The 23,303-nt window shown below is 36.1% G+C and overlaps 1 protein-coding gene across 5 annotated transcripts in view; it reads left to right on the top strand.

The window, feature by feature from the left end:
- Positions 1-23,303, top strand: part of mapk10 (mitogen-activated protein kinase 10) — a 38,644-nt gene that overhangs the window by 11,108 nt on the left and 4,233 nt on the right. For 2 of the 5 annotated variants that reach the window (XM_005798633.3, XM_023338603.1), the window contains exons 2-12: positions 5,672-5,743; positions 7,667-7,836; positions 12,012-12,141; positions 12,585-12,643; positions 13,000-13,138; positions 14,434-14,599; positions 15,088-15,159; positions 18,552-18,734; positions 21,756-21,880; positions 22,042-22,105; positions 22,352-22,429. In XM_005798633.3, coding sequence (XP_005798690.1) covers positions 5,672-5,743; positions 7,667-7,836; positions 12,012-12,141; positions 12,585-12,643; positions 13,000-13,138; positions 14,434-14,599; positions 15,088-15,159; positions 18,552-18,734; positions 21,756-21,880; positions 22,042-22,105; positions 22,352-22,429 — 1,258 coding nt within the window. Of the gene's footprint in view, positions 1-5,671; positions 5,770-7,666; positions 7,837-12,011; positions 12,142-12,584; positions 12,644-12,999; positions 13,139-14,433; positions 14,600-15,087; positions 15,160-18,551; positions 18,735-21,755; positions 21,881-22,041; positions 22,106-22,351; positions 22,460-23,303 lie in introns of all 5 variants that reach the window. The other 3 variants (XM_014468661.2, XM_023338602.1, XM_005798635.3) reach the window with 2 other exon arrangements.

Below are 23,303 nucleotides of genomic sequence, written 5' to 3'. Positions count from 1 at the left end.
TCTGAGATTTGTGCTTAGATTTCACGAGAATCCTCCATTCTCAGTAATCTGTAACAAACTGGTTCAAGGAGTAATTTATTTTAGTAACACATTGACTAAAATCTGTAAGTGCTTCTCTGCTAGGAAAATGATTGTAGAAGGTTGCCAATGTATTCAGATTCATTAAGCCTTTCAGCATTTTGTCATGTCACAACTAAAAGTTTCAATGCATTTTTGTTGAGTTTTAATGCAATACAAAGTATAGCATAATTAAGAACAGGAATGAAGATTTTGCATGATTTCAATGTTTTTTTGTTTTTTTTTAAAGAAACATCTGAAAAGTGTGGATACTTATGCATTCGTCCCCTGTGAATGTTGCAGCTGAAAGTCTTTTGGGGGATTTCTCTACAAATTTTGCACATCTAGAAACTGTAACAGCTAGACACTATTTCTAATTCTTCGTAGAAACTATTTCTTAAGCTTTGTCATGTTGTAAGCCACTTTCTTTTTCCAAATCTTGCAACATTTCCCAGTTATTTTTAAAGTTTGACTGTGCCATTCCAGTAGGTTTTCTAGCACAACAATATAGTATGTAACCAGCTACTCTATGCACAGGAAGAAAGAGAATGCAACTCCAACTTAAATAAATCGCTTTTCTCCAGCGTAATTATTTTACATTTGTTTAACTTAGTAAACTTAGTAAATTAACTTTGATTAACTTAATCCAATTGCTTGTGACCAATTAAAGCAATTTATTTAAGTTAAATCACCTATTCTCATTTTTCAGTGTACATGTTGAAGAAAAATATCAACAATATCAAGGTCAGCATCATGACCTTGGCATAATGATGCTGCCAGGGTCATGTTTCAACATGGGATTGATATGTTCAGGATGATATGCAGGGTTAGTTTCCAACCTTATATATAAAAAAGCTTTATAATGATATTTGAAGAAAGCACCTTCTTCTTCCTTTTGACAGATTCTTCCACATCAGCTGTAGATCTCTGGAGCATACTCAGAATTATTTCAAGCCTCTCGGCTGTTTATCTGATTAATGTCCTTCCAGTCAGTTTGGATGGGTAATCATGCCTTGGTAATTCTGCAGTTGTGCCATACTCCTTTCATTTTAAGGTGATTGAATAGTTCTTCCTGAGATGTTCAGATCATTCAGCACAACCGTTTCCTTGACCTGTCTGCTGTGTTCCTTGGACTTAAAGATTATCTTGGTTTCTGTGAAACCTCTGAGGCATTTGCAGAACACTTGAATTTGTAATCAGATGAAATTGCACGCAAAGAGCTGGGCTTTTACTTGTTCGGACCAATGGTTGCGCTGAATTGAATTGACAAACGTCACCGTGAAGGGAGCCATAGAGATGCCCGTCACACTTTTCAAATTTTAATTTCAAAATAATAAGAATTATTGTTGTTATTCCACAATTACCCTTGGATTTGTGTTGGTCTCTTACATCAAATACAAACTAAAATAAATTAAAGTTTGTGGTTGTAACATGACAAAATTGGGAAAGGTTCCAGGGACGCACACTTTTAAAACATAAAAGAGCCGTAATTACTCTCCATCGATTTTTTATGTTGGTTTAATCATGAGAGGCAAATTATTTTTGCAAAAATATGGAAATATAAGATATATGCAACATAACGTTATTGTGTATTAAACTGAGCTTACAAAAAAAACCCTAAGCTCTTTTGATCTCATCTCTCACTCAGCTTCTATGGATAGCTGTATGTAGTTGGAATGATAAATTGGTATTTTGAAGAAGGCTGCTGAGTGTAGTCTCAGCAGACTTGAGAACAGCACTTTATCCATAATCACCATCAGCAGAATGAGAGCAATGAATTAGCAAGCTCAGAATCTGCTGTTTTCATTTTGCTCAGTGAGTTCACTGGAGGTCCGGTTTTATGGAGGAAAGATTTGACATAACTTTCGTTTTGTCTCTTCAGTGATAAATTCCTCTTGATAATTACTCAGATTTGTTTGACCTATTTCCAGCTGTGTGATTTATGTAAAAAATTAAAATAGCAGGGCTAGATGTCAGTTGTCCTTACTCATTCAGTTTCTAAATGATATTGACAGTCTTTAATTTATTTAAATGAAAACGCATTTTTTACCATACATTGTCCTTTCAAGCTCCTTCTACAACCAATGACACTTTTAAGGACAATGAGTAAAAAAAAGATACACTAAATGTTTGTTATGGAGAATCCAAGACACCTTCTATTTTGTGCAGTTTCCTAGCAATAAGCTTCAGAGATTTTCCTTAATAATTGCTCCCCATCCAAGATGATTTGTCTTCACGACTTTTCCGTATTTACATCGCTGAAGCAGAACTGTGAGCTTGAATGACCTAACAGATCTATAAACAATAAAGATCCTAGAGCAACTAAATTTAGTAAACATCGGATGTGATGTAAACTAGAACTCTGAGGCACTCCACAGCTAAATATAGATGCTAAATAAAAAAAAGTTGCTCACATTTAAACAAGAAAAGAACTGAAATCATTTTGAGTGCAGTGACCCTGACATTCATACAGTATACACATCTAGATAATATTCTGTTCATCGCTGATGAACAGAAACTGAAAGCCTTTGGTACCAACATTTGTACAAAAACTTTAACATAAATTGTTGGTATGAAGGCCTGGTGATGCCATTCTTTGCTGCAATTCCCTGACCGCAAACTTTGACCTCCCTTACACCACTCCACACTGTTCAAGAATTTCTGAAAAGTAAAAATAACTTGAGTCCGCATCCAGACTTTTTTTTTTTTTGCCACAGCTCCAGATGTTTTTAACTTTTTAACTATCATTTTGACTGCAGACAAGGTCAAGTTTAAACAATTTTCAGTTTTCTTGCAGCCCTTCCCAACTTACTAAAGCAAAACAATTCTATATTACTTTTTCATTTTGTTTTCCCTATTTTGTAGAGTGAGAGAGAGAGAAATCAGCCTCTTTATCACATCTTAGTAATGAAAAGTCATACGCTACTAATCAAAAGTCCTTAGACACTCTGATTAGTTTTAGATGTTAAAAAGAAAATTCAGTTACATCCACTGTTCATTAACCAAACATTATTTTTCTTAACAACTTAATGACTCCCCCTATCCCCACTTAATAAATGTATTTCTGTGAGGCTATGCTAAATGAAGTTACTTTTAAAACATTTTTTTTTTTTACCATGAGTGCTAATCAGTGTAAATTTCCCTTGGAATATGCTGAACACTGAAAAGGACAATTTAGTACATCCATGCAGCCATCCTTTCTATCTTTCATAGATAGATATACAGTAGAATAGGGAAAAAATGGTGGCTTTTTCCCCCCCAAAAAATCCACCATTTTTGGGGGGATTTATTTAAATGTAAAAAATAATACAGAACAAACACAGAAGCTTATGATAAGCATTATACCAAATATGTCTTATATCGCACAACAGAATAATATCTTTTTGTTTGAACTGTTGCAGTGCAATACTGTGCACACAGATGGTTAAAGATTGTTGCTTTGTCTTGCTACTAAAACTGATTTAGTATTGATCAGTCAGATTATCAGCAGATACTGTACACTACCAGTCTTCATGGTGACAATGAGGCTTTGTCTAATATACAAAGGTTTGCGAAATCATTATAAACAAGTGATAGATTGTGAATGATTTATTGACTAGGTGTCCTTAAAGTCTCATCTTTTCACCTGCATGTTTTATTTACTCCTTTTTGCTCTCCCTTTCTGTCCTTTTCTATGCCATAGTACGCTACATTTTTACCCCTTGTGAGACCCGGATAAAAGAAATGGGCCACTTTTTTAAAGGTCAGAAAATTAAGCCGCAACATAAATCTCCAACCTCTGTGGCCCACATTTCTTCTTTTAAAGCCGCTATGTTCCATTTTGAGTACCGACATCAAAGCATGAGCAGCGACTCTAATACAGCCCTGGTGGAGCGAGGTCATACAGAAAGTTTCAGAAAGTACATCATTTGAAAGTTTTAAAAAATATATATAAAAAAAAGGTCTGGGAAATTATCCAAACTTGTGAGGAAATTAATTCATTTCTTACCCTCTGGACAGACTTTTTTCTTCTATGAATGTATACACTTTTTGTATCTTGTTTCCTTTGCATGAAAAAAGCAGAAAAATGGCAAAAGCTGCTTGTCAGCCAAATTGACTCATTTTTCTTTCTTTCACTGTAAAACCTTCTGACGTTTGTGTATCATCACAATATCAGTGCTGTCTCTGATGCTGTGACGCTTTTGTATTTGGTAGTAATTTAATACTGTTACAAATAATGACAATTGTTGGTCTCTGTCTCAACACAAATCATCCCCTTAAAGTCTCGTAGTGTCACAGCAAAAAGTCAACATAGATTGATATTAAACAGGATATTTGCTTCCATTTTTGTTTGCTTTCTGTTTCATGAATTTGACAAGTAAAGACAAATGTATACATGAAGTAAGCGGCAAGCATAAATGTTTGTTGAAGCCGAAATATAACAGATTTTCTTGTTTAGATATCTTGTTATGGCATTATTCCGCCAAAGTTGCTTTATGTTTTCTTCTCTTTCCACAATATGTCAGAGCATTCTGTCTTGAAACTATCAGGATTGTGATTTTTTTTTTTCACACATTGAAAATAATTTAATCTAATCCTACCTCAGCTGGAACAATAATAAAAACAAAATCTTACAGTGTCTTCAACTCATTCAGGTTAACAAATCTTGGCAAAAGATTTTTGATTTAATTTTCTACCAAGGCAAACTAATGCAGTGCAGTTAAAGATAATGGTACAAGCATTTTTAAAATAAAAATCATTGTTGCATCATTAAATGGTCTACTTTTACAAGATTTCATGGTCACGTAGTTGTCGCTATAGACTAAATATGTAGAAAATAGATGAAGATGTTATAAATATGTTGTAAAAATGACTGAAGAGTTAGATTTTTGCTTTAAACGTGTCTGCTTTAGTTTGGTGTGTACCTCATCTTTGTTCCAAAATAAATTGTGCAATGACTAAAAACATGCATTGACTCTGAAAGCAGTGCAAGCCCTGTTTTGCGATTTTTCAAAAGATTTAGAATAGATATGAAAGTAAGCATTAAAACTGAGAAGTAATGAGATATAAATATATTCTTATTTAATCATTGAATCAGTCTCTGTGCACTTGAAACAAGTCATTAATAAACCATATTTGTCTATAATAGCCCCAGGTTTGCTTATATCTCCATCTGCAGGCTGATAGACATTGATCTCTGTCGTCCTGCTGTGCTGCTCTCTGATGAAGAATTGATGTATTGGTCAGTTTATATTTATAGAGGTGTGGGTGGCGGTGACTTGCTGTTTTTCTCATTTTTATTGAGAACGATGGGGTCAGGAGGGAGAGAGAAAAAACAGCTGTGAATGTTCCTGGAGGATTCAGTTCCACAGCAAAAAGAGAGACTGCAAAGACAAATTTCCACAGAACTAGTTTCTCAGACGCTCCATCATAAGTTAAGCTGCTCTTTTGCATATTAAGATAAAGCTGATCCAGATGAAGGTGCAGCTTTTTTTTTTTTCCATAAATGTGCAGATCATATTTTGAGGCCATCACTCATGTGAATAATTTCAGCAAAGGTATTTGAACTTCCCTGTCTCTCAGGCCCCCTGCAATCACTCTCTGACTCCTCTTCTCCCCTGTTTGTGTCTTCCAGGTATTTATGAGCAGACATTTCTTATATAACTGCAGTCAACCAGTCCTGGATGTAAAGATAGCTTTTTGTCAGGTGTGTGTTCCTTACAGGTAAAAAAGGTACAGTATTCAATCCCTTCCATTTCCCCGTATTTCCTATGTGTGTTTTTGCTGTGTTTGCTGTGTTTCTGATAGGGTTCTACAGCGACTGGTGCTCACAAAACCTCTCATTTCATGTAAAAACAAAATCCTGCATAATGGTCTGGAATCGCTGTATATTTCCTGTGGGAATTCCAAAAGTAGATGAAAGCGAATGAAGAGCTTTTAACCTCACCGTGACAATTAAGTATGCAAAACTATTTCCAGTGCAGACCCAGTTTCCTGCTGGAGTTCAATACCTCAAGTGCTTATCTGTATCTGAGACATTTGGCTAAAGTGGGGCTTAATTGCCAGCTTCCCACTGACCTCGTACAGCTGAAATGCCAAACTCATTTCGAGTATGCATAATCCATACGTTCAGTATGTGTGTGAGAGCTGCGTTGGACCTTTTCACTGCAGCTGCAATTACTCAGGAGCTTTGCATGCTATGTTGGATTGCACATGCATCTTATGTTAATGTTTAACAACCACTGTTGGTACTCCTATAAAGCCAAACATTAAAAATGAATCAAATCACAGGTTATGTGTATTCATGTCATTGTGTACATTTTCCTGGTTCTTGACTTGTTTAACTTTAAGGCTGAACTTACACAGTCGTACCCAACAGTGTGCTTTTATTTGGTTTGTGAACGGTGGAGTAATTACAGTCTGTAATTAACTTAATTATTATTTTGTTGTGCCACTATTTCCATGCCTGTAATTGCAGCTTAACTATTGTGTGCACAATGATGTAATAATGTCTTCAGCTGAGGGAAGCAATTAGCGGCCCTGATGTAATAACATGGCCAGTATTTATTCTGCTGCCTATATTTTCGGGTAGAAAACAGAATTTATGTTTCTGTAAGGCAACAACAGATTTTGCACCTTTTGCAGTGTACCTTTAAATCCTTGCACACAAATCTCAGGGTACTGGGATCATTTGCAACAATGTTGCAAACGTTTTAAGTCTTAAGACATAATCCTCTGTTTAAGGATTTGTTGTTGATCTTGCTAGTGAAGAGAGCTCCTGTGAGAGTGAATTTCTTAGCTATTGGTGTCAAAGTGTTGTGACTACAGAACAGAAATACATCTTTTAATGTGCACCATTTATTTATGTGTTATAGTTTATGAACATAAATAAGTGTGAAGCAATGTAACATGTACCTTCTTCGGACCTAACACATAAAATAAATCCCATACCGTTTTGGAACAATATCCTCAGATGAAGCTGAGCCTTTTTTAAGAGTAACAAATTTAACATTTTTTCTCTTTTTAATGATATTAAGCACCACATGATGACAATGTGCTGTCGTCCATGAGAAAGCAAAAGTCAAACTGACAATGAACCTTTCAACAGAATAATAAACCTCAGCAGTATAACAGAAAATTGAGTAATAAAAAGACTTGAGTCAAAGCCTAGAATTGAATCCCACTAAACTGCTCAGGGGATTTAAAATCTACCATATTTAAGAAAACCATAAAACATCTAAAGTACTTAAAAAAGTACTATTAGAAAAAGAGACTATTAAAATGTTCTTTCTCAGACAGGAGCTCCAGCCCCCAACACCAGATATTTATTTTATCAAATGCTACCTTTGTTGTGCCTATAAACAGAAATACATGGTATAACGTAGAATTCAAAAAAGTAATCAGGTGTTGAAACTGTTTAAATGCTGATTGTTAAATAGTAAAAAAAAAATGCAGTTTTGCCAAACTGAATACAATGTTATGTATTGTATATGCTATATCTCCTTTTATTTTGTGATTATACTAAATTGCATTGAACATAGTAATTGGGGTTTTATGCTGTAAATGTAAACCATGCCTTTCTCTTTCAGCAAGACTAACGCCACTACTGTGCTGTATTTGACTCGCGCAGGGTTTTGGAAAACAAGTGGATGTGTCATATATTGCCAAACATTACAACATGAGCAAAAGCAAAGTGGACAACCAGTTCTACAGTGTGGAAGTGGGAGACTCCACCTTCACAGTTCTAAAGCGTTACCAGAATTTAAAGCCCATTGGTTCTGGAGCTCAGGGAATTGTCTGGTAAGTTCACAGCCGCGCCTTTTGTTTTGTATGCCCTGGCTTAAAACAAAGCTGTTTGATGAGGCTCTTTGTTATATTTAATGTTTGGGTCATCTCAGTTTTACTGTTGGTCTCCTTGTTCTGTGGCTTATTGCTTCAAATGTTGATAAAATCTGTGATTATATAGTGGAGGTTGGTTTCACATTTGGTCAAAGAGAGCCTTTACGAACTCTACTTTCTGCCTTTTGATCTAGAAATGGCATAAAAGCATGCGTTTCAAGGCATTTATTAGTAATTCAGATAAACTTTTGCTTTTAGTAAGCATTTATAATTCTTTTCAAGGTTTTTTAATATCTTATATAGCTGATTCAACTGAATGTACAATGCTCTCTGATTCATTTTGTGCTTTTAAGAATAAGAAAAACAAACTCATTTCATAGTATGATTATCTGAGCAAAAACTTCTGATCTAAAACTTTTTAATGTGACAGCAGCAAGTGTTTATGAATTCCTATTTCAAGTAATAAAAACTCTGCTAAGATGAAGTTGCAGCTGATGTTTTAAAAGTGGGATGTTTCAGTCACTTCTTTTGTAAGGTTATTTATGACAATATAGAGTATTTTATGACTATATACATATTGCCATATATATATATATATATATATATGTAAACAAACAGAAAATATTCCTTAGAGGGATCAAGTATCAGTATTTGTGATATAATCTTTTTTATCAGGTGTGAGCTGATATCATATCTTCTATTTGCATTGTAGATAAATGGATTTTAAGGGTCTATCACCACAGTCCTCTTATGAATCCTTAATCCAGATTGCAGAGGGAGCCAGCTTTCATTGTAATTCACCTCACGTCTTCCCTGTCAGAATGCAGTGGAACGACTGCCAAAGCTCCACTTAAAGAAATGCTTCTTACCGTCTCTGTCGATCCACCAAACACATCCATAACTCATGCTCATGCTAATGCTGTGTCATTGTGCTAATATACAACCTCTCAGAATCCTCCACACCGATGATCCAAGTTGACGTGTTTCGCGTTAGGATGTATCTCAACACCTTTGCCCTCCATGTGTCCTCTTATAATCTCTGCCTTTTGCTACTTCGGTCCAAAAAGTAGCAAAACCAATTCTTTGTGGCTGCAGGTTGGCTTGAGGCAGGTTTGGAGAATGTTTTTAGAGATCAAATGTAGAGACGACATCAAACTGTATCTTCCCAGCTGTATATTTCTTGACTTTGCCCACAGATGGCATCTGGTGTCATCTGGTGGTAACAGCAGACAAAAAACAACAACAAAAAAACAGAGACTGCTTTGAGACATCAAGCATGAAACTTATCTTTTTCAGATGTTTACAGATGCACTAATGCATAATATGAAAAATGTGTTTTTGTATAAGTTGAAATAACAGTTTGCTCTCAACATGGTGATAAAACATTTAAAAAAAGATTGTTGGTTATCTTCAGTGCGAACCTCAGATGGGTGACATAATCACATTTACATAAACATCTTTGTGACTCAGTTCCAACAGCTAGCCTCAAATAAGCAACATGCACACAAGCAGATAGATTTAAAAGATTATGCCTAAGTCAGCGAGAACACATTCTGCTTTGCTTATGCAATCGGGCAATTTATCCTAGTTCAGCCAGAGAACATGCAAATAAGGAAAATCTTGCTTTCTGTTAAGATTTATTTTGCCAATGTTGTTGCCAGTCCATGTTATTATAAAGTAGTGTGGTCAAAGGGTCAAAAAGATGAACAATACACAGCATCAGCCTTCGGTTCCAGCTTCCTCCGAAGAATTTTATTACATTTTATTGGCTCTGACATGAATCCTGAGCAGCTGAAAACTCACCGTTCTTGTAGTCAGTTGGCAACACATCTGCACTTGTTTGGACTAAACCACAATGAAACAGGTCAAACCAAACAAAATCTAAACAGAAACAATCTAATCTAATTTACAAACTCATTTAAATATTTAAATGGTATGTAAAATAAACCATGTAATATAGGACAACTCAAAAGGTTGCCTTAAAGAAAAAACAAACAAACAACATAACACACAAAAGAAAGCACTCTAATTGGTTGAACCCAGCAATGTGATCAATGACATCATCCAGCTATTTAAGCTGGAAACACTGGGCTGGCCCCTCCCATACACTGGCCCTGCTGGAGAATCTACAAGGGACAAACAATGATGAGTAAAAAAGGAAAACAAATAATTTATCATAAATATTCCTTGAAACAAAACAAACAAATTCATCCAGAAGTGTTAGCTTTAACCAAAACATAAACATAGATGGAAACTGCAACATAAACAAACCCGGGATAGTGAGTGAAGCAAAGGTGCAAAGTAATGTTTAAATTTAAACATTATGACCAACTACAGAAAGAGTAAATGAATCAGAAATAAGAATAAGGGACAAATGGTAAACAAACCGAACCATTGATCCACTGAACCAATAATCAGGTACAGTATTTGCAAATACTGAGTTCTAGTGCAATATGCTACATTTTGTGTGTCTGAAAGCTCAGTAGCTTCAATTTGAAGCTACTTTTAGCATACTGTATTTCATCAATCTCTGTTAATTTACTCACTAATGATGCAATAGATGCATAGTGTACATTTTTCTGGACATTGACAGATATTTTGAGGACATAAACATCTAGTCTTCAACACATTTGCATACAGAGCAGTTTTCTAAGGTGCTAAGCTAACACTAGCATGCTTACTCTATTTTAAATTGATGACATTTGACATGTGTTCACCTTGCAACAAATGTCATTGCAGTTCCAATTAAAAATTTGGCTAAAAAAAACCTACTTTATAAACTTATAGTTTGAATGCCAAAAACTTTGAAGGCTAGTATATCAGCTGCTTTATACACAGCAAAAAAGATCAGCACTGACAGGCAGCCATATCAAAGACAGGGAGACGGAAAAATCATATCTTGCCACTTTAAAAGAATGATTTAATGTAGAGCAGCTTGCAAAAGCATAGACTAACCTTGTGTTTGCTCTGTTTGAATATGAGTCACTGCTAATTCGACTTCTGTTTCATTGTTTCCAGTTCATTAGTTGGTGATAAAATGCACAGAAAATATTGTTCTCTTTCTTCAAAATGCTCTTTGCTTGGAACATTAGACAGTTTTATGGCTAATGTTTTACCTGCTTTCTGTGCGGCTTACATGACATGAATAAGCCAATCAGTTAATACATTATATTTTTTATTGTGTACAGGTTAAAAACTAATAAATCAGATAGATCAACAAAATAGTGTTAATGACTGAAAATATAGGAAAAAAAGGACATAGTTTTTTTTGTTTTTTTTATTAGCCACAACAGTTAAGGCCACTATGGTGGAGCTGACAATATTACAAACATTACAAACATTACAATATTTTGCACAAAATGTTAATGTTGGGATTAGACTTCCTTGCACTTATTTAGACGGAGCTTTCATGCTTTAATATGGGAATCCTAAAGATGGATCAAGGTTTTAAGTAGTTTAGCTCTTCATGACATCACCTTTCACTCATCTAGAAAAGTGATGACTTGTTAAAATCCTTATTGGATAAAAGCTTTCATAAATCCATCATATGCATTCTCCACAGAGACACTTAAAACCACAGCGCATTGCACTCAGCATCTTCTGCACGACAACATGAAAATACACTGATAGTCCCTTTACAGCATCAAAGGGCGATACGGAAAAATACAGAATATTAAATGACATTTTTATGCCTTATTTTTCTCCACACCTGTTCTCTGAGAGTCAACAGAAAGGACTGCAAGGAGCTCCAATATAAAAGGTCTCTGGAGTCAGGGTTGCACTGTGCTAGCAAAGCAACAAGTTATGACTCATATTTTCCTACTGGATACCTTTTACTTTGCCAAACTGATTTCTTTGTGAACCATTTAAATTGTTCTGTATTTTCCGTATACTGTATGTAAATATCTGGTTCAGCTGTAAATATGTTTGAAAGAAACTGTCTGTGGGTCTCCTTTACATTGATAACTTCAACATGCAGAAAATCATCTATTTGCTCTTGTGCTACAAATTGCAATTACGGTGCAACCACATACACCCAGATAACCATCCAGCTATGAATGCTGAAAGAATGCTGATGATTATGTGTTTTTCCTCTCTCTCTCTCTCCCCCTCTCCCTCTCTCTCTGTCTCTGCAGTGCGGGCTATGATGCTGTCCTGGACAGGAATGTAGCCATAAAGAAACTGAGCAGACCCTTCCAGAACCAGACCCACGCCAAGAGGGCATACCGGGAGTTGGTGCTCATGAAATGTGTCAATCACAAAAATGTGAGATATTGTTTTTTTTTATGCATTGGGACAAAGAAAGTAAAAAACAAACAAAAAAAACCAATACACATCTACTGTCAGAAAGATTCTATTTCTGGCCAAATCGCTCTGCTACAAAGTGCACACTAGCCCCCATGCAATGTTGTGACCATGCTAAACTCTGTGCCTGCAGCAAACTGGTGAGAGAGAGTGAAACCAAGAGCACTTGGAGGGATGACTGTAATCCCTACTGCTACACTTTGTCTCCCTCTCTTTGTTTCCTGTCACCAGCCTTTATCCCCTTCTCTTGCCTCCATTCCACCTCTTCAGTCTATTTTGTCCTCTCTCACCAGTGTCCTTCTCAGCAGTCATTATCTTCTCACAGTCACTTTCAGTCAATTAGTTTATTTTCCCTTTTTGATTACCTGTATAATAACCCTCTGACTGCATTTTCTCTCTTTCAGATAATCAGTTTATTAAATGTCTTCACGCCACAGAAATCATTAGAGGAATTCCAAGATGTGTGAGTTCCTTTTTTTTTTTATTTATTAATCTTTGTTTTGATATACATAACAAAATGTCTGTTTTTGTTGGACATTTCGTGTCCATTTTGTGTTCCTCAATCGCTAGAGCAGAGCCACTAGGGGGTAGTCAGGGAAAGTCGATAGAGGCGTCATGTTCTCGTACTGAATCATAAATGAGAGCATGTTTGTTTTTAGAACAGTTCCTCTACTCTGGGATTTATACGTCTCATACGACAACAGCTTTTTTGGTTGTAGTTCATGCAGAAACATTTAAAATGCATGACGTCTGCCTACAACTAACCCGTCAAATGTCAAACAAGTCATCACTTACTGAATGGTCATGGCATTTTCCCAGGTACCTTGTGATGGAGCTTATGGATGCCAATTTGTGCCAGGTGATTCAGATGGAGCTTGACCACGAGAGAATGTCCTATCTGCTCTACCAGATGTTATGTGGTATCAAACATCTGCACTCAGCCGGCATTATTCACAGGGTAAGAGAAGACAGTGAGTGTTTTTTCCACCTCTACCTGTTAAGTTAACTTTGCATTGTGTGCTTCCAAATCTGTCACGATGATCAATTGTTGAAAGTAGCAAAGCCTGCAGTCTGCTTGCACAATATTTTGGCAGCGATCATATTGTTTGTAATATGAGAGTCTATTTACTTTTCAAAGCAGATCAGACTCTGCAAATAACCCAAGTTGTGTGAAATGTAAAATAGGATCCAGTGTTTCCTGTTTTCGCTACTACATCTCAGTGAAGCATTTCTCTGACAGCCCAACTGGAACAAATTTAATATAGGTTAAATGGTAAGGTTTAAAAATAAAAATAAGTTTTAATGATGAAATTTAGATGCCATATTTGATCTTTGAGGAAATCTTTTTTTGGTTAAATAAAATCTGATGTATGTACACTTGATAAATATTAGCAATATTTTGACAGCAAATGAGAGATTTCGTTTTATTTATTTGCTAAGTTGAACATTTATGTTTTAGAATTTTTAGATAGGAAATTGTACATATCTTTTTTATCATTTCACAAATCAAGAAATACCGATTAACACAATAACATATACAGGAAAAATATTCAACTCGTTTAAAAAAAAAAGAAGAAGTGAATTCAGGTTTAAAATCTGATCTGAGCAAACTCTTTTTGGAAAAACAAACAGAATAAAGATAATTAATATAGACAAAAGTATTAATTATACTGGTTCAGCTGTTTGGAAAAACAAACAGAATAAAGATAATTAATATAGACAAAAGTATTGAAAAATAGGACAAATTAATAATTTGTCAAATAAAATTTATGACAATTTTATAACAGAAGATCCATTGTACTAACACTAAATATAGTTTGTTGTAGTTTTAATAAAATATTATTTTCAGATTTCCGAATAAGATACATTGTACATTTAAAATAATATATATTTGCTTGTTTTGTGTTGGTCTGTTGCAAGGTCAAAAACGTCCAGTTGTGACCCAGCATAGATCAGCATTTGCTTTTTCTTTCCTTTAAAGAACTAGAATAATACAAATTAGGGCCTTTTGCAACAACACAAAATACATTCACATATGTAAGTAGTTTTTGTATAATTTCACATATTTTCATTATCTAAACAAACAAAATGGTGTTTAATTTGTACAGACGAATAAATACTTCTTTCTGATTAGCCCTCTCTTAGATTAGAGAGGACTCGTGTTAATCTCACATTGGCTTTAGCAGCTCCTCTACAATAGGAAATATAATGTTCAGTAATTTAAAGATTGCACATGTTTTTTTTTCTCTCTAGGATCTCAAACCAAGCAATATAGTGGTAAAGTCTGATTGCACCCTGAAGATCCTGGACTTCGGTCTGGCTAGAACCGCGGGCACTAGTTTCATGATGACCCCATATGTGGTGACGCGATACTACAGAGCCCCAGAGGTCATCCTGGGAATGGGATACAAAGAAAATGGTGAGCTTCGCCAATGACAGGGTGTGTTTGTAGAGTCACAGATCTCTGTCAGACAGCTCTAAATGAAAGTTTAGAGAGTCCAGCACCTGCAGCTGATTAGCTTAATCATTGCAAAGGCAAAGACGTGATTCTGGTTGAATTGCAGTAGAGCTGAAGTGCTGGCGCAGTGTGTCATTGATTAAAAGCCCTCAGAACATCAAGGCACATGACTGAATGCCAGCCTTGCTATCATTCATTAGTCACACTTCAAACTTAAAATGACAGCCTGTGGGCTTTGAGTTTCCTTTAGATAATCAGTCCTTCTAATGCTCAACTTTCTTTTTCACTATTACTCCTTCAGCTCTTTATCTTTTGTGTGCATGTTGAGTCGTAACATGCTTCTCACCTATTGAATAATCTGCTAATCACTGTAGACTACTCTAACCTTTGTTTCCCCCCTTCTTTCCCTTTGCTCCCTCTGTGTGCCACCTTCACCTCTTTGCGTGCAGTGGATATTTGGTCGGTGGGGTGCATCATGGGAGAAATGGTGCGCCACAAAATCCTTTTCCCTGGCCGGGATTGTATCCTTACTAATACAGAGAGAGAGATTGTGTGATGGTACCCCAATAGAGTTATTTAATTTTTAGTTACATTTTTTTAAGATAGCTTTGAAAACGACACACATTAAGTTTTATAATGAACTGACCTCATTTCAAAATACTTAGAGAAGACTGCTCTAAAAAGTAAATATCACAGCTGAATTAGACAGTGCCTTGAAAAAAACCCATCTATCTACAGTATTGCACTGGAAAAACAGTGAACTTCAACACATTTTCACTGATACCTTCTTGATTTGGTTTTGTAATAAGAAGTTATAGAATTATTATTTTTTTGTTGTTTAATCAACACAAACAATCTTAAAAGGCTGAAAATAACCAACAGAAATACAAGGATTTCTTTCAGAGTACGACACATTTTAAATGCTTCATTAAAGGCAAATATGCCAAAATAATACTGAAAAAAAAGACAAAAAACAATCCGTTTTTTTTTGGTGATTACAGGGATATGGTCAGATATATTTGAGTTTTTGCACTGCCTTGTTCTTGACTTACAATGGCTGCCACACTCTGAGTTCTGCTTGTCAAACAGAATGAAAAACCTGCATCTTTATTAATTCACAGCATCTCAATTCCCACTAAAATATATTAAGTTATGTTGCTATTAGGAGTGAAAACTTGGAATAGGCTTAATCTAAAGCATTTGATGCAAATAAGACTTCATTTTTAATATTATTTTCATGATTTTTTACTGGAGTAGTAGACCTGATTTTTGCTGTATGTCACAGAGGTGCACTAAAACCATTCATATTTGACCAACATTGTATAACATGTTTATTCTTTGTAGTTCCAACATTTCTTTTAGTAGCACTTCCTCTTCATATGTGTTGACTTTTAATTCAAACATCTCCTGGCAAATACATATTTCTCTGCTTGTCTCTGAATATTTAAAATGTGCTCTGTGTGCTTTAGAGTGAAACTAAGTGTGTGTACTTGCAGTGAGAATGAATGTCAGTATTTTTGCTAAATAGTCTTCATGTTATGGTTTTTTTATTCCATGGCAAATGTGTGAACATATGAAGGACATCTTGCCATCTATGAGAGCCTAGAGATGAGAGTCACAGCATTCGCTTACTCAGTTTGAGCATCTGTTAGTCATTGCATAGTTTAAATTACGTGACATTGTGAAGAGGATGTATGCTTACAACATGAATATTTTATGATGCATTCTCAGAAGATTCATGCATCTGAATAATTCCAGCATTTCTCCAACCCCAATTCCAATGAAGTTGGGACGCTGTGTAAAACATAAATAACAAATGAATACCGTAGTTTGCAAGACCTGCACTTATTAAGTACACTACAAAGATAAGATATTTAAAGTTCAAAAGTAACTACAGAAAAAAAAGACAACCCTACATTTTATAATGGCTACTTAACAAACAAGTGCTCTGAAGTTGGGTTATTTCCACATGCAGCATGCTGCCTGAACAACAGTTTCATGTCTGCAGATGGCGTTTAAATATCTTTGTGCTTCAAATATCATTTGTGACAAAAGGCTCATGAGGTTGTTGAAGCCTTGGACAAATAACTTCCTCTTTGCCTCCACTCAAAACATATGCTCCTGATAAGTTAGACAACTTTCTGATTTATTATGGCTTAAAGAAGAAAATCATGAGCCATATGTGTCATAAACAGTTGCAGCATACAGGATGTTAGGATGTTTTTGACAGTAACCATTGTGACTCTGGTTGTGCTGCAGTGTTTGCAGCATTATGTTTGATAGTAAAACAAATCAACCCAGACACCTCCACAGGACTTCAGATGTGAGTGGATACATTAAGCATGTCGAAATGCTTCAGGAATAGTTGTTTTTTTTTGTATTTTTGTGTGACATTTTGACAATATAGAAAAAAATGACCATGTTCACTATTTAAAATGGTGACTTAATGTAGCTTAATGGCCATCAGACATCAGGTGTTGGGGGGGATTCCTCACTCTGCGGCCTTGTACATGCAGCTCCTGGAAGATTAATGAGCTGAACAGCGAGAAAACCCTGCAATGAGCTCAGCAACTTCTCATCCCTTCTGTCTCGGCTTTTACTGAAATTGTTGTCATCTGTATCTGCCCCCATCATCAGTTTTCTTTTTACTGCGAATCAATGTGCGCTCAGACAAAATTTAGTTAATTTTCAGCTCATTTCTCAGTGGTGGATTGGTGTCTCATATTTAACGCTATTGACCTAAAGTATACTGACCTTGAGATTTGAGGTCAACCCTGTGCTTTGTCCAACAAATGATGATGGAGTGCAGCAATCTGTCCACTGAGATAAGTCACGATTCTGTAGGCCACAAGGTTAGTGGTTGTTTAATGTTAAACGATTGTAACAGCAATGTCAAAGAGAATCTGAAGGTTATTATTTAAGGTAGACTGTTTAATTGCAGAAGTATACAAAGTTTGATGCACTTGTGTTAATAGGCAGACATCAGATGATCATCAATTGATATTTTGATTGTGTTATACTCTGCTCTCTGTTTAGATTTTTAAAAATGTATTTCTCTAGGGGCGTAGGGTGAGTTTAAAGCTGCTCGAAAAGGTCAATGAACATGTACAAGCATCATCATCGGACCAATCCCACTAATAATCACTCACACTGCTGCTGATACTGTATTTTTAATCCTTCAAGTTTTACTGAAAACTACAAAAAAAAAATTCTCTAAAAGTATAAAGATGATCAAAATGCAAGAGGAATTACGAGGTTTCCAACTTCAGTAGTTACTGGAAGCAGCAAAGATATCTTGGAACATCACAGCTTACGTGATTTTGTGTGTGTGTGTGACACCAGTGGACATGTGGTCAGTGGGCTGCATCTTTGGAGAGGTGATAAGAGGGACGGTTCTGTTTCCTGGGTCTGACCGTATCCTTCCACCTCCTCTCTCTGATTCATATGGAAGCCTGGAAGCATTTTTGACAAGCTGAGGATAAAAAAAAAAGGCACCTCAGGCTGTTTGACAAAATCCAAACCTGTAGCAAGGAGGAATATGGATTAAAGCTGTGAGAGATGGGAAAATGGGACTTTACTGGCTCTCACTCAATGTGTAATGGTGACAGCGAAGAGCTATTACTATGAGGACTCCCAGCTAAATAAAGCTGTAGCTGGCAGAATGATGCAACATATTTGTTGGTAAAAAGAAACAGTAAGGATACCGCTCATGATCCACAACTGTCTCATCAGAAAGTCTCTTCACCAGATTTGTGTCTATATAAACAATACACAACTGAATTTCTTATTTATTAATTTTTTTAAACTGCCTTTTCAGGAATATTATGACATAATATCTCCCTAACATTCTGTGAGATGATACGATGCTACATATTCCAGGTGAGTTTCCTTTAACCTTGACCTGCCACGCCAGACATTGACCAGTGGAACAAGGTGATAGAGCAGCTGGGCACGCCCTCTCCAGAGTTCATGAAGAAGCTGCAGCCCACGGTGAGGAACTACGTGGAGAACCGGCCAAAGTACGCGGGCCTCACTTTCCCCAAGCTCTTCCCCGACTGCCTTTTCCCTGCTGACTCTGAGCACAACAAACTCAAAGGTGAGAGCCAAGGTTTTATGTTGGCGGGATGCTCCAAAGATGCCTGTTAATGAAATGGATTTATTTTGACTTGATTATTTAGATGAATTATTATGTGGGGTCAAAAAAGGCATTAACTCCGACGACATACAGTATCTTTGTCAGCTCTTTATTTATTCCTGCCATCATGGTTAACAGGAGCAGTAAAACACCTGAATAATAATTTAAAAAAATAAATAAAAAATTTGATGCTGATTTACCATAAATATTTTCCTAGTCAAGCTTATTTGTACATCACATTTCAGCAACAAGGCAGTTTAAAGTGTTTTACAACATAAAAACATAATACAGTAGCCAACTATGAAGCAAGCAATAAACATGCTATCATCAAAATCATGAAGCAAATATTCATTAAATAGATTGATTCATGTTCCAATTGTTATTAATCAAAGGCAGTTCTGAACAGTTGTGAGTTATTTTAGCTTTGTTTTTGAAGAAACTCTGGGTTTCGGCTGTTCTATAAGTAGTAGTATTCTCAGGCCCCCTGCTAGTATTCTATAAGTTTGTCCCAGATTAGTGGAGCATAAAAACTGAATGATGATTCTCCATGTTTGATAGGATTCAGAGTAGAACCAGAAGACCTGAGCGGTCTGGAAGATTGCAACAACAACAACCGATCTTTCATTTTGGTGCTATGCTGTTCAGTGATTTAGAAACTAATAAAATTATTTAAAGTCTGTTCTCTGAGCTACAGGGAGCCAGTGTAAGGACTTCAGAACTGTTCTACACAACATCCAAACTTTTTGTATGAGAAATAAATGAATTACAAAGGACCCTTTAAATCTCCAAATACACTTTTGGGGACTTTGTAAATAATCCAAATTAAAAAAGTTGGTAACACTTTTTTTGAAGGGGTGTGCACAGGACTGACAGAGCACTGTCATAAACATGCAGGAGTCTTTATGAATGTTTAAGACTGTTGTCATGAAGTGTCATTCGGTAAATAATGACACTTAATGCAAAGTTGACTCTTTTAATTGACTTTCAATGTAAGTTTTAATGCAACTTTGCATAGAAATGTAATTATTTACCAAATATTGCTAAGTTGACACTTACAATGCACTTTTAATGCTTATTTTGATTAAAAGTCTCATTATTTACCGAAAGACACTTCATGACAACAGTCATAAACATCCATGAAGACTCCTTCATGTTCATGACTGTTGCTATGTCATGTTTATGACTGTGTAATGTCAGCCTTATGCACACCCCTTCAAATAAAGTGTTACCAATTTTTTTTTTTAGAATATTAAGGAATTATCAGGTAATTTAGGCAAACTATATCACATTCTAAGATAGGTATAAACATCTTGCTGTTTGGATAGAAACTACCATTTCCTATTAACCCCCAAACACCCAGTCAAATAAATAAATTAATCCTGTTAACTAAAAAAGTCCAATTCCCCATAAAAATCTAAAGCAACCCCAAGATTTTCCAACCCTGCTAGAGTGACTGAGTTGTTGCCTTTTAGCTTCCTTGTTAAAATTCAGAGCTGAGTACTGAAATCCCAATCAGAGCTCCCACTTGACTCTGCTTCTGGAGATGATCAACCCTGTGCACCTTATTTTGCTCTCCCAGCTGAGAAAGCAGGAAACAGAACATCCATTTTACCAGAGACAGAAAACTCCTCTTTTTGTGTGTTCCCACATCAAAGCTCCAGAGTTGTTAAATTGTCATGAACCAGTTTTGTATGCGGGTTGTGGGCTGCTGAGGTGACGAAGTTAAAGGAAAATCACCCAGAGAGGTACAGTGGGAAGGTGTGAAAGCAGGTTGAAGAAAGGAGGGAAACACTCGCTGTGCTTTGGATCTTATATTTGTTAGAGACTGACAGACAGTCTCTAACTGTGAGAGGAGGATGTATAGGAGAGGAGCCCATATAGGAGTCGCTCCATAGATTTGCTCTGTTTTAGTTACTGATAAGAGAAGAATCCATTCTCCATTTTTCCGTTTCTCTTTTCAAACTGTAGTCTCTACTCCATAGCTGCTGTGGAGCTGTGGCAAATCAGTTCAAGGGGACTTTCTCAAGAGGAGGAAAAATTGCCCCTCGAGTGCATTGAAAGAATATATCCAAACTGGAAAGAATAAATTTATTTGTACTGTAAGAAGAGAACAAATCAGAGGAATATGAGATTAAAGGTGGAGTAACATGGATATGTCCTTATTTATTTCCGCAGCTTATTTCATCATTGTTTATTCCAAACAGCTGAAAGCCTAAAAAATATTCCATCCTGCAACCTTTTAGGACAAAGGTCTGCTAAATGCTTTTGCAAATTTTGTATATTTAAAAGGAAGTGATTTTATCAAAAACGAACTGAGATATTCTCTAGATTTATAGATCTTAATACATTTATTATGAAGGGTAATTTTTGCATTTGCTCTACTTCAACCTCTTTCTACTCACCTGATTTCAGTTTCATAAGTATTTCCTGAGAATTATCACCATAGAACCACTGGGACCACCTTAAACCATAAAAAGAAGAGTGAATAATCTAAAATGAGAAATATTTGTAATATAAAGGAAATGAGGGCAGATTTAAAATGAACAAATGACACTAATCGATGTTTAGTTGTCGCATACTGATATTTAACATTGCACTTAATTAAGAACTTTAATTTACCAGAATCTTAGGCTTGCATTACTCTCCAGTTCTTTAAATTTCATGGTCATTCTTCTTTCCTCCTCACAGTATTGAATTTGTTGGTGCACGCAGTGTTTGGATAACTGTTTCATGTCTCATTTTAATCTTAATTTAAAGTCATTTGTCTGAAGCCGGAGTGTTTATCATTACCATCCAGCCATGATGAGTTTCTGTAAGATGCAAATTACCTCTGATAACTTTCTGTTTTTAATTATAGCTCATCTTTTCCCCTCCTGATTTGTTTTGTCTCAATCTTCCCTTTCACATGTGAAATGCAGAGCGATACTTTCTTGTCCGTGTGAAATCAGCTGGGTGCTTTTGTGTTTTGTCTTTCGACTCCAGCAAGCCAGGCCAGAGACCTGCTGTCTAAGATGCTGATCATCGACCCTGCTAAGCGGATATCAGTGGACGAGGCCTTACAGCACCCCTACATCAACGTGTGGTACGATCCAGCTGAGGTGGAGGCGGTGAGTAGGCGGTGTGCGTGCGTGGGGGGGGTGTATGTGTGTGTAGTTGAAACTCAGCCCTGTCCATTTGTGTTTGATCAAACACTACCCAGTTTTGCTTTTTATATGTGACATACATGTTCATCTAAATATCTTCCTGTGCTCCCTGCTTTTTACTTTAGCCTCCACCTCAGATTTATGACAAGCAGCTGGATGAACGAGAACACTCTATAGATGAGTGGAAAGGTAAGAATAGCCTGTTTTAACCAACACTGCCAGCTAAATGTCAACATTGCATGAGTCTAGTTAATCTGTGTATTAATTAGGAAATATAGGATTTAACAGCGCATCGAGAAATGCCTATGCTTTTGTTTTGCAGTTTCAAAATACACAAACCACCGTTGTCTCTGCCGTGTCACGTTTCTCACACGGATAATGAAAAGTGACGTTTCGCCACTGTTTGCATTTTACTGACTTTTCTATTTTTGCCAGAACTAATCTACAAAGAGGTGATGAACTTTGAGGAAAGAACGAAGAATGGCGTTGTGAAGGGACAGCCTTCACCTTCAGGTACTCTCAGTGCATAAGCCTAATCGCTCTGTAAGTGAATTTACTATAACCTTAATGGAGTTTTCCCTTGTAAATACAGATTCCCATTGTGCTGTTGACCATGTGTCTATGTCTCTTGCATCTCTGATTAAGTGTTGTTTAATATAGTGGGTGTTTTTTACATTTTATTTTATTTGATAAATGGAACAAAATCTGCTACTGTTAAATGTACCTTCTGGTACAGAAAATATCTGATAAAAAAATGTGTGAATGTTTGTATTTGTGCATATAAATGTGTCACGATTTAAGGTTTGGGCTGTGTGGTTTTCTTTGCAAATGTCAGTTTTCAGCTGACATTGTAAGCCTCTAGAGTTATTCATGAAATGAGAGTGAGTGCTGTCTGCATTTTCCACCACAGAGTGGCAGTAAAGAGTCATGTTGATGCACTAATAATCCAGTCACACTCCTATGTGAATTTAGTGAATGAAACAGATTTATCATGGTTACAGCAGCATGCTGATAAGAAAGAGTAACTAAAAAGGGTGCATGTAAAGTACAATAAATTTCCTCAGACTATAAAAACATATAAAGTCTGTCCATCATTTGCATTTAGTCATTTAAACAGCACCTAAACTTTGTTATATTTAATTCTTTCATTGCAAGAAGAAAGATAGCATTAGGCAATTTTTTTTTTTTGCTCTCTGTATCTTATTTTTTTATTCTCCACTAGTACACAATATCCACCCTTTCCTGTGTTGCAGCTTGTTGCAATTAAGCAGATTGGCCGCTCTGTAGTGTCTGATGCTGAGCGTATCAGACGCAGTGCAGGAACTGCAGGCAGCACTATTTCACTGCAGCAGGAAGGTGGAGGAGCAGAGAGCACATTGTGCCCTGG

This window comes from Xiphophorus maculatus, chromosome 8 (assembly GCF_002775205.1).
Source record: "Xiphophorus maculatus strain JP 163 A chromosome 8, X_maculatus-5.0-male, whole genome shotgun sequence".
NCBI lineage: Eukaryota > Metazoa > Chordata > Actinopteri > Cyprinodontiformes > Poeciliidae > Xiphophorus > Xiphophorus maculatus.
The sequence above is the reverse complement of the archived record's forward strand: the minus strand, read 5'-3'. Positions and strand labels throughout refer to the sequence as shown.